General features: G+C 44.6%; 1 protein-coding gene across 1 annotated transcript in view; it reads right to left on the bottom strand.

Moving 5' to 3' along the window:
• Positions 1–12,107, bottom strand: part of Tbcd (tubulin folding cofactor D) — a 171,208-nt gene that overhangs the window by 108,347 nt on the left and 50,754 nt on the right. Inside the window, exons 9-13 of the mRNA XM_028884969.2 lie at positions 11,282–11,414; positions 8,290–8,432; positions 6,222–6,282; positions 5,195–5,269; positions 1,510–1,604 (exon numbers count right to left, since the gene is read on the bottom strand). Coding sequence (XP_028740802.1) covers positions 1,510–1,604; positions 5,195–5,269; positions 6,222–6,282; positions 8,290–8,432; positions 11,282–11,414 — 507 coding nt within the window. The remainder of the gene's footprint in view (positions 1–1,509; positions 1,605–5,194; positions 5,270–6,221; positions 6,283–8,289; positions 8,433–11,281; positions 11,415–12,107) is intronic.

The raw sequence follows: 12,107 nt of genomic DNA, 5'->3' as shown, positions 1-12,107 counted from the left end.
TAGAAGAGTCTGACTTATTTCTTGGACTAACCATCATTTCCACTCCCAGGTCCATATCCAAGACAAATGATAACACATGTCTGCACAGAAACTCATAAGCAAATGTTCATTGCAGCATTACTCAAAAAGTCAAAAGGTGGAGGCAACCAAAATGGTTACTTAAACTTGTAAGACTAAGCAAAAAGTAGTACTTCCACACAATGGAATCCTCATGAACAGTACAAAGGAATGAAGCACTACCACCACACAGTGACCATCAGAAAATTACATAAAGTTCAGACACAAAAGAACAAACACCGAAGTCTGTTTACATGAAATGTCTGAAAAGCATAAAACAGAACAGCAGAGAGGACCAGAGCTTGCCTAGGGCTGGGTAGTAAGGTGGGAGTGGCTACTCAGTGCAGGATTTCAGCCTAAGGCAATGAAAACGTTCTGAAGTTAAATTACATGATGTTGCACAACTCCAAATATGTCAGAGACCACTATAAACTGTAAATGGGTAGACTATACAGTATGCAAATTATTGCAATGAAACTGCATTTTTAAAAGCACAAGGGCTAAATAGAATGCAGCTCTAGAAGACCTCCCTTGTGTCCCAATGCTGACACTCTAGTTTGGCATTAGTGACACACAACCCACATGATTCCAGTGTCTTACTCTAGACCACCGGTTCTCAACCTGTGGTTGCAACCCCTTTGGAGGTCAAATGATCCTTTCACAGGGATGGCACACCAGATATTCTGCAAATCAGATATTTACATTACAATTCATAACAGTTGCAAAATTACAGCTATGAAGAAGTAATGAAATAATGGGGGGTCACCACAACACGAAGAACTGTATAAAGGGTTGCAGCGTTAGGAAGGTTGAGAACCACTGCTCTAGACAAAAGTCACACCCTGCACAATCTCTGTAGCACACTTTTAGGAAGGATCATCTCTGTCCTTTGTACTCCTTCCCCTTCCTCTCACAAGGCACCTCCGGATAGTGGCACATGGCCACAGCCTTATTCTCTTACTCTACCTTACTAGGACCCAACAAACAGCCTGGGCTCATGGTCTTTCTGCACATGCACTGCACTGTGGCCCCATCCTGAAGCTCAGCTCCACTGCTGCCACAAGCTGTGTCCTGGATGGATGACATCAGGACACTATCACTGCAGGTAACATAATACATTGTGGAGGCACCAAGTGTTCCATCTGCAGGTGCTCTCAATAGGTGATAGTACCCCTCAAGAGTGAAAAACAGTTCTAAAGACAAGAAAACCAAGTATTACCAGGGTCCATGACTCTCCAAATCTAGCACACAGAGTATATGCAGCATGCAGCTACAAAAGGCTAAAGAGGTAATTAGTAAATTATAAAGGCTGGCATGAGAAAGAAGCCTGAGAAATATTCATATACCATGCCCTTCCCCAGAAGCGCTGGTGTCCATAGCTAGCCACACTGAGGAACCCCATCATGTTTCACCAGCCCTGAGGATGCAGATCCATGCACTTCAGTTACTTACCCTCCGAGAGTCTCGATGGCAGCAACAGGCCTCGTCTACCCAGTTCTGCCAATGCCAGACATCCACCATGCCATGCCTTATCTGTCTCCTGAAAACTGAGACAGAGTTCTAATGTCAGCTCCATATTTAAAGCCCACAGTTTTGGGAGAAACACAAACTGATCCATATTCTGGGCCCATGAGCCTTGCTAAAACCATTACTTCTTGGCTAAACAAACAAGACACTCAAACCTAATATGAAGATAACTGCCACATCAATACTGCTCTTTACATCACCCAATAATAATGAAAGGACTTAGGGTCAGATCATGATCAGCCCAGAGACATTCTGCCGTCTTCAACATCAAACCAGTCCACTCTGATCAGACAGTGGAGTCAACAGATTCCACCCAATTCAGAGGACACTAGTAAAAAGGAACAGGGGGACATCTTTACATGGCAACCACTGTTACCTGAGTGATCACATTCAAGATTTAAAAAGTGATTGAATAAGATGGCCACTGTTGTCACATGCCTCTAATCATAGTACCAGGGAAGTGGAAGCAGGAAGGTCAGAAGGGCCATCTCAACTTCGTAAATTCAAGGCTAGACTACAGAGATATATGAGAGCCCATCTCAAAAAATAAAAAAAAAAAAAAAAAGCAAGGAAGGGAGGGAAAGGAAGGGGGCAAGCATTTAAAGACTTTTTCCAAGAGCTGGGTGCCGGTGGCACACACCTTTAATCCCAGTACTCGGGAGGCAGAACCAGGCAGATCTCTGTTCAAAGCCAGCCTGGTCTACAGAGCGAGATCCAGGACAGGCACCAAAACTACAGGAGAAACCCTGTCTTGAAAAACAAAACAAAAGACTTTTTCAAGGGTGTGGAGGTGTCAAGTCCAGCTATGTTCCCAGACTGATTGTAAAGCCTCCCAAGCAGCTGGGACTACAAGAACCCAATTTTGCACCCAACTGAAATAGGGTCTCACAAGTAACATTTTATATTTAAAATCAATGTGCCTGGGTACTCAAAAGTTCTCTTCAGGGTGTGGCCTGTCATAACTACAAAGTGAATGACTGTTCTCAGACTGGTCAGGGCTGCTCTGAAGTTTCTGTATTTTGCTGCCAACATAAACATGAAAATGCACATCACAAAAAAGCAAAACAAATGACAGGCTTTTACCTATTCTGGCTAATTTATTTCACAGCAAATAAATGTGTAGGAAAATCATCACTAAACTGTACAATCAGCTACTTTGTAAACAAACGATTAACAGAGGAAAAGAAGTCACTAATGTCTACAAGGTGGACACAGCATGGGCCTCCAGGAGCTGTTAGATACAGCTGTCCTCCCACTCACCACCACTAATGACTCACTCACAATTACAATTTTTTAAAGTGGCAGGTGTCTTACCAGGTGTGTGCTCAGAGGCCATGTGGTCATTTCAAATCTTGTGTTTTTTGTTTTATTTGTTGAGAAAGGGTCTCATGTACCCAAGCTGGCCTCAAACTCACTATGAAGCCAAAGCTGGCCTTGAACTCCTGATCCTCCTACCTCTACCTCTCAAGTGCTAGGATTATAAGAGTATGCCACCACACCTGGTTCCATTTCCAAATCTCTTTTTTTTTTCCATTTCCAAATCTTTATGTCTCTCAGAATTTCAAATGGAGAGAGATGCTTCCTCATACTTCTATGAAGATTACCATCAGAGTGGACATGATACAGTATCAATACAATGATGACTCAAATACAGTAAACTAACTTCATTTCTAAACTACAAGTGTGTCACTATGGCTCCACGCAGGAAGGCCTGAGATGCTGCTATCACCACTACATATGATAAAAGTCAGCCTTCATACAACAGGGGCAAAGAAGGAGACTTTGGCCAAGTGATAAAAGCTCACTATTATCTCAAATCCAATTATCTCCCAAGCCTAGGAATCCAGACAGAGAAAGCACAGAATGCTGAGATGCCGATAAATGGGTTGGAAGAAGAAGCTGGGAGATTCAGGTCTCTGCACAGACCCAACATCCTGACCCTTCCATCAGCATGCCTGCACAATGTGGCCTGAGGATTCAAGATCAGTAACCTTTTCTCTCTCCAGAACACAGCCACAAAAACAGGATACACTTTTGTATCTGCCATCTATTAAAACAGCAGACCCTTAAGAAAGCTAAATGAGCTAGGCGCCAACATTAGACCAAGACTGTAAGCCAGGAGGAAGGAACATAGTCTAGAGAAGCAGTACACACCAGAACCCTGCAGCGCTCCAAAGAGAATGGGCTAAGGATGCTAAAGAGACTGGAGGCAAGAGAATGGAGAAAAAGTTCCGGTGGGGCACACCTGAATAAAACGTTCTAAGGGACTAGAGGGAATGTGCAGAAACACCCTAAGGGGGATGAGCAAAAACAGTGCCTGAAATTCAGGGAAAGCTGGTAAATGACAGAATCCCAGCCCTTCCTAAACCTCTGTTCACTTGGAGAGCAAAAAGGCCTTAGCTGCCCTCAGAAACCAATAAATACTGGTACTTAAGTTCAGGGCATCACCAGCATACCTATCATCCCATGACCTCTAGGAAGGAGCTCAAGGGACAAAGACTAAAACAAATCTAGAGAATCTTGATAAAAGAAGCTATATACATTATCTCCTCTCCACACTCCACAAAGCAGCCCCAATAAGAATGTTTTCTGCTAGTAGCTCCACTATATATACCATCATTCCAAAACAGACAGTCTCTGACACACTATCTCCTGCAAACGCAAACTGTCAGTAAGCAACCTGAGGCAAAATGAAGAAGGGCCTACTCCAGAAGGAAGTCAACTTTGGGCTGTTGGTAGGCCATCTTTAAAGACACAAGGAGAAAGTGCTAGAGTGCCCTAAGTGCTGAGAACATACTTCCTGCAAGCCAGTTACAGCTACACAGAATAGCAGGACCAGAATTGTACTGCCAACAAAGGGCCATGAAAAATTAGTGTCTGGTCGGGCGGTGCATGCCTTTAATCCCAGCACTCGGGAAGCAGAGCCAGGAGGATCTGTGAGTTCGAGGCTAGCCTGGTCTACAGAGCGAGATCCAGGACAGGCACCAAAACTACATGGAGAAACCCTGTGGGGGGTGGAGGGAGTGAGTGTCTGGACAGGCATATGCCCCTTCTCAACCCTCTACTTCCAAAGGTGCGGGGGGGGGGGGGGGGGGGGATCACACCCAGAGTGATAATCATTGGGAAAGAAACAAAACTAATGCCCCTGTCTATGAGTACACAATGCCAGTCTATGGCCTCAGGATCACACCCACCCAATAAGCCATCATACTCACAGGCCATGTACCCACACACCCAGAATGTCCTGAAAAGCTAAACTTCAATTCATTATAATACAACTTCAAATCCAGGCCTCAGTCACTCAAGAGTCTTAGTATCCACTCTGGCTAGCAGGAACATGAGGCATATATTCAGAATATTCCCTCATTTTAAGAAGCTCGGCCCACCCACAGAACAAACCCAAAACTTAAAGATGAAGACCTACATTTGCATGGGTTCAACATTGACTTCATTTCTTTCTAAAGGTTTTAGATACATAATGGGTAACATCTGATAACTGAAGTTGTCAAGTTTAACTTTAAAAGGGAAAAATATGGGGTTCTAACAAATAGCTCAATTGAAAGAAACTATAATAATACAAAAGAACAAAAAGCCACAAGTGATAACCTACCTGAAGCAGTCCAACACAGACCCCACCACATCATCTGCCAGCTCTCTGGGAAGCCTTCCAGCCATCCTACCAATTCTGAAAAAGAAAAGCAACAGTTCATCAGCTATATATGACCATCAGGAGTAAGTCTCCCAATCCCCACAGGAAGGCATGCCTCGAATACTGCTCAGCAACAATACCAAGGACAGGGCAGGTGATTCTCTGGCCATGTGAACAGGGTAGGTGGTCACCTTTCCCCGAAGTGACACAGACACGGAACTCATCACTGATAACGGCCCCCACGTACTAGACAAATGCTGCAAGAGCCAACCTAGACCCTCTCATCTATACACTGTCCCATTTTCATAAAAGGCTAGTCCAAGCCCTGTACAGAGGAAAGCCAGAGACCTGAAGTCAGGCCCAACAGAAGGCTCCTTCCTCCCAGTATATCTCACTGTGCATGCATCTGTCCACCCTCCCAGCAAGACAGGCTTCTGCTGTTGACATAAATGGCAGCCCCTTCAGTCTGTGGAGAATCCCCACTTGTGATGCCAGGGGAACTGGTGAGCAAGAACAGCACTGCCTCGCTTTATCTTTACCATACAGTCTCTTCAACAACCTAAACATCTAATCTGTAGGCATCAACTATTACTAATATTGGCCTCACACCATGTTAGAGAATCTAATATCTAACCTCAGTAATTTCTTTTTAATTTTTGTTTTTTTGAGACAGGGTCTCACTATGTAGCTCTGGATGCCCTGGAACTTCCTACATAGATCCAGCTAGCCTTGAACTCACAGCAATCTGCCTGCCTCTGCTTCTCAAGTGCTAGATTAAAGGCATGCACCACCATTCCCAGCCAGTAATTATCTTTAAATGTACAGTATATAAAACAACAGTTCTATCATTTGAAAATCTTCAAAGTATTTACAACTCTCAAGGCCCAGGTAAAGTTTTTAAGGCATGAAGAGGCAACATTGACTGAGACACACCTGCCCCTCACCTCAGGCACTCAGCACTTCCCCTCACTAAGGCATTTATACATACCCTTTGGCTGCAGACCACCGCACCACAGTGTCCTTGTCCTTCAACCCAACCAGTAGCTGCTCTGTAAGAACCAAGACACAAACCATCAGCCTATATAAAATCTTAACCTCTTGCTTTTGTGTAAACTATCCTACCAACCCTGCACTCCATTCCAAAGAATACACTGTGGGAACTATGCTGAGAATCTTAATTTTAGCCAGCCATGGGTTACACATGCCTATAACCTCAGCACTTTAGAAGCTGAGGCAGGAGGACTGCCTCAGAGACAATTTGGAAAGCCTAGCACTCAGGAGGCAAAAGCAAGCAGATCTCTACTGAGTTCAAAGCCAGCCTGGTCCACATAGAGAGTTCCAGGCCACCTAGGGTTACACAGTGGACCTTTTCTCTAAAACGTAAGAGTCTTAATTGGTTTTGGTTTGTTTTGGTTTGTTTTTTCACATTAATGGAAGGATGGGTGTGATGTGTGCACGCCACGGCATGCATGTGGAAACCAGAAGACAACTTCTAGGAGCTGGTTCTCTCCCTCCACCACTGAGGAATCAAACTTGAGTTGTCAAGTTTAGTTAGTCCCTTTACCCACTGAGCCAAACTTGCATGCCCAAGAGGTCTTAAATTTTATTTTAAATGTTGTTTTATGAGTATACCGTCTGCATATATGTATATGCACTGTGTGAATGCCTGATACCTGCAGAAGGCAAAAGAGGGGGTCAGATCTCCTGGAACTAGAGTTACAAACGATTGTGAACCATCTTGTAGGTGCTGGGAACCAAACCAGCAGTATTCTAAACAGCTGAGCTATCTCTCCAATCCTGGATCTTAATTTCAATTACAATGAAAGTACTTCCTCCCTGTTTTTAGACAATTACAGAAAAGGGCATTTCTGCCACTTCCTAACAAGTGGAGCCAACCCAAGAGGACAATCAGCAGGAACAAGGTGCCTCCTCAGGCAAAGGCCTCAGTAAGCCATAGAAAGGGAGGTCAAAAGATACTGAAATATCTGGGAAGGCTTCCACGGAGGAAGATGAGACCTCTGGGGACTAGCCCAGAGGCAGTCAGAAGGTTATCCCAGGTCACACAGCCCTACCAGTATGGTCCAAACACTGGCCAGAGGGCAAACCTTGGAAGATCTGACTTGGATAAATAGCTAAAGGGTTGGCCGTGGGAAGAAACAAATCGGCAGAATGAGTGGTCTTTAGAGGAGCAGAGGGTAAAATAATATGCCTGAGGTGGGTAGGTAATAACAGAGAAGGAGCAAGAGAATTCATCCTGGGTCTATGGAGTTCAAGGTGGTTTAGAGGGACCCAGGATAGGTACTGTGCCACAGCAACCAAGGAAGAGAATGGGGGGGGGGGGTTAAAGAAAAGACCAAATATATGTGAATTCTGGCCACACAAACACCACCACAGTGGTCAAGGAGACAATATAGACACCAGGTATAGACAAGTCTGGGGAAAAATCTGTCCTGAGGAATCCAAGTAAGAATGAGTTGATAGAACACAGCAAGGGAGATGGTAGACTGGCTTTGTACCTCCCAGCCAGGATCCTCACAGCAAATGGAGGTTGAGAATCACACTTCATCCAGCATGAGGCAGGAAAGCAGGAAGAGTGAATGGACAAGCAGTGAACCTGAGGCTAGGCACAGTAAAGGGCTGACTGGGAACAGACACTGGGTCAAGATTCCTGAAGTGTGGAGGCCTAAAGTAGTTTGAGATGATGCCTAAGGAAAGCATGCTTGAACAAGACAAGAGTATAGATATAGAGGCTGGAGACATGAGTCTCAAGTTCCAGGTCTGTTTTCCTGGGAGTCCTGTTTCCCTGAAAACAATCAGGGAGAGCAACTTAAGGGTCAGGTTGCAGAAAGGCAATATGGAGGTGTGAAGAAACAGTGGGAAGCTGGGGGGGGGGGGGTGCTACAGCAAGTGTCCATGGAGAGGTCAGGTCTGTGACCATATGCTAGGTGAGATAACAGGAGAAAACCAGGATGGAAAAGGGGGAGGTGAAAAGATGAAAAGTCTAGATTGTGCTGTAGAGGGAGGCATGCATGACATCTGCTGTGGGCTCCACTTACCTATCACACACTCCACCCCCTCTGGGACATCATAGTCTTCATCACCATCAGAAGTTAAACTATCAGATTGCAGCTTCTGCTCATTCTTACCCAGGGCACAGAGCTGCAGGTTGGCAGCCAAAGACCGACAGCCACGCTGATACCTATGCAGAACAAAACAATCTCAGGTTGGTAGGTACAACCTAGCCCTAAAAATAATTTTTTTGTAAGTGAAGTCATCAACTTAGCATCCCTCAGAATCACACACACCATACAGACTAGAGGAAAAGGAAGACCGGTGGTGTGACACTATCAGGACAAGCCTTAGAGCGCTAACCCAGGCCAAATGCATGCCCAAATTATGAAGAACCTTCCATAACAAAGCTTGATGGCAGAAGGCAATGGCACCCTTGTTTATAAGCAAATGGCTGCCTTCTCCAGCTGCTTGGCATTCTGGCCTCAGCCCAGGCCACAGGGCCCACTCCTCACCTATGGACCAACTGCAGCTCTGAACAGATCTCCCACCTGCCTGGGGAACAAGAATGAGGGAACCAACGATGGTGTGGCTCACAGGCACCACTCAACCACTGTCATCTATCTAGCCTTGACCAAGCAACTCTCTCCTAAGAGTCAACAGTAACCAGAGCAACCAAAGCCCACCTCCAAAGAGAATCTCTACTCTATGGAGACCCACTTGGGCCAAAGCTGAGTCCTCTCCTCCCCAACAGAAAATCATAGGTATGTACCACCTTCACCTCTGCCCCACAAGTACTGTCAAGACTGCAGCAAAAACACAGCACAAAAACACAGCTACACCTCAAGTGCCACACAGGTCTTTAGACAGGCATGAGCTACTGAGAAAGAACACAAAACTCACACACAATCCCCCTCATATCCTCAGCAACTCCCACAATGAGCAAGTACAGGATAGGACCCAGGAAGATCAGGGAAAAGCTACATGGAGTACTCAGAGCTCAGGGGATGTTGGGGTCATTAGCTACTAGGCCCAAAAAAAGACCAGAAGTTCCAGCTCTCACTAAAGATCCACATAAAAAGCAAAACCTGTGCTATAGAAGATAGGGCTACAACCTCAGAGAAGAACTGAAATAAAATGACCTAACAAAACTAAAGCCAAGACCAGACAGGAAAGTGGATCCACCCACAGCCTATGAGGACCAAACTTCACCACCTTCATTGGGGAAAAAAACCTGTAGCGAGTAAGAACCTGAAATAGAGAGAGACAGAGAGAAAGGAGAACTGGATATGGTAGTACATGCCTATAATCCCAGCACTTGAGAGATGGAGGCAGAAAAATCAGCAAGTTAAGGTCATCAAATAGCAAATTCAATGTCAGTCTGGGTTACATGAGACCCTTTCCCTGCAAAAGTGGGGAGGGCAAATATTAAAATAAAAGAAAAAAATGGAAGAGAAAACAAATGTGACTCAGTTATCAATTTGATCCCAGCACTTGGAAGGCAGATACAGGAGGATCTCTGTGAGCTTGAGGCCAGCCTGGTCTACAAAGCAAGTTCCAGGACAGACAGGGCTACATAGAGAGGTTCTGTCTCAAACAAAACAAAAACCAAATCATATTTTGGTTTGGTTTGTTTTTTTAAGTGAAAGAGTCTTACTATGTAGCTCTAACAGGCCTGGAATTCTTCATGTAGACAGGCCAGCCTTGAACTTTCCTCCTGCCTCACAGAGTGCTAGGATTATGAGTGTGCCACCATGTCCAGCAAAAACTAATTCTATTAATAACTACATTATTACATGTGTAAAAATATAGACAGACAAAATAATGGTAATACTAAATTATTTTCTTAAATTGAGGCTCTTATTACCTGTGAGCATTAACTGAACACATCTGGTATGTCTCTGAGTACACTTCTGGACACATAAACCAGCTCTAGTATAGGTGAGTCTTGTCCAATCAGCTGATAAGACTGCCTCTCCCACCTGTCAGCCTCTGACTAGGTCACAGGCTCCTCCTGAGTCTCCAGAGTGCCACTCACTCTTCAGACCTTAGGTTTCACCAGCTCCCATACTGTGTCTACATCCTACTGATTTTGTTTCTCTGAAGATTTTCCATGGAGTTTTGAGAACAGATCACTAGAATGTAGCCTAATAAACAACCTAAGAGTGAAGTGTATACTGAACATGTATAAGATATCTCTAAATCATAACACACTTCTTTGGAATTCACTACACTTTGGAAAAAGTTTTAATTAAACTTAAAAAATTTTTCTCAAATCACTCATATTAACAATTGAATGCAGCTCAGTGGTAGAACACTTGCATAAATAATATTAATAGCAATAACAACAACACCTTCTAGACATGATGGTACATACCTAAAATCCCAGCATTTAAAAGACTGAGGCAGGGGGAGTATGAATTCAAGACTAGCCTGGGCTACAGAGCAAGACTCTGTCTCAAAAAAAAAAAAAAAAAAAAAAAAAAAAAAAGGCCGGGAGGCAGTGGCACATGCCTTTAATCCCAGCACTGGGGAGGCAGAGGCAGGTGGATCTCAGTGAGTTCGAGGCCAGCCTGGTCTACTGATCGAGATCCAGGACAGCCAGAACTGTTACACAAAGAAAGAAAAGGAAAGAAAGGGAAAAAAAAAAGAAAGAAAAAACCTGTACTGAGAGGATATTAGAAGAAGCTGTGTCCACCAGCAAGCAAACACACTTTCATTTCTGAATAAACCTTCCAAAGTGAACCAGGTTTTCTCTGAGAGGTGACTGAAAAGAAAGCTTTTCCCCAAGAGCCCAAACCAACAATTTGCAGGTACACCTGAGCAGCACCTTAGGGAAAGGCAGAGCAAGCTTCTCCCATTACCATTCTATTCTACTGAAGACACTGAGTCAGAAAATAGTCAAAAGGAAAACCATTCCCTTCAGAACCAGAAACACTCAGACACCAAAGGGAACAGGAAAGCAGCAGACAATGTTTGCTGTTCAGTCAACACGGCCCTCTCCTCTTGAGGTAAAGCAAGGTAACATGTCTAACTTACCTCCATGTAGCCACCTTTGGCTTTAGGAATGTCAGCCCCAGCCTCTGGACAAGCTTCACACCGAGCTTCCGCAGCAAGGTCTGGTTGCTCTCCGGGAGTCTGCATCCATCAAGGCACTGGAGCACAGTGTTGGCTGTAGATGAGAACACGCAACTCAATGTAGCAAGTGGTGGCATGAACCCCTGAAACAAGCCAATCTCACAGGCCCAAGGGAGGTGGCAGATAATTCACACTGAGTCCCTGAGCAAGACCTCTTTCTCCCCAAGTTATCTGCCAAGAATTGCCATAGTAAAGCTTATTTATTGTCCTAACCGTGCAACAAAAAGTAGAAAAGGCCCAGAGCATAGGGGAAGCCATCTTGTTGCAAGCAATCATGCAGGGCCTGAGGGACAATGACCAAGTGTGGGCAAAAGAGGTCATTCAAATTTACCAGTGCTTCTGGGGTATGTTTTATTCATGGAGTGCTCACTCAGCACTATGATAGAATGGAGGCAATGATGAGGCAGGACATTGAGTCCCAAGGGGAACATAACAGGAAGATCTCTTGCATGAGACCCTGGACTGCATAGGCCATTCAGGGAACTAAGGTGGGGCAGAAGAATACGATAATGGCATTCTACAGACAAAAAACTAAACCTAGGATAGAAGCACAGTGCTAGGTCTCAGAGACTGGCTTGAAGTAAAATAGACAAGATTGAGACCAATCATTTAAGGGTGAGAGGAAAAAGGATAGAGTGGAGCCAGGACAAAAAGCCTAGACAAAGAAACAGGATTGGGTGACAAGAGAAGTAAGGAAGGGATGAGGGGATGGGAAAGGGTATGAAGC

Source organism: Peromyscus leucopus, chromosome 8b (assembly GCF_004664715.2).
Source record: "Peromyscus leucopus breed LL Stock chromosome 8b, UCI_PerLeu_2.1, whole genome shotgun sequence".
Classification (NCBI taxonomy): domain Eukaryota; kingdom Metazoa; phylum Chordata; class Mammalia; order Rodentia; family Cricetidae; genus Peromyscus; species Peromyscus leucopus.
This window is presented reverse-complemented; position numbering and strand designations above follow the sequence as displayed.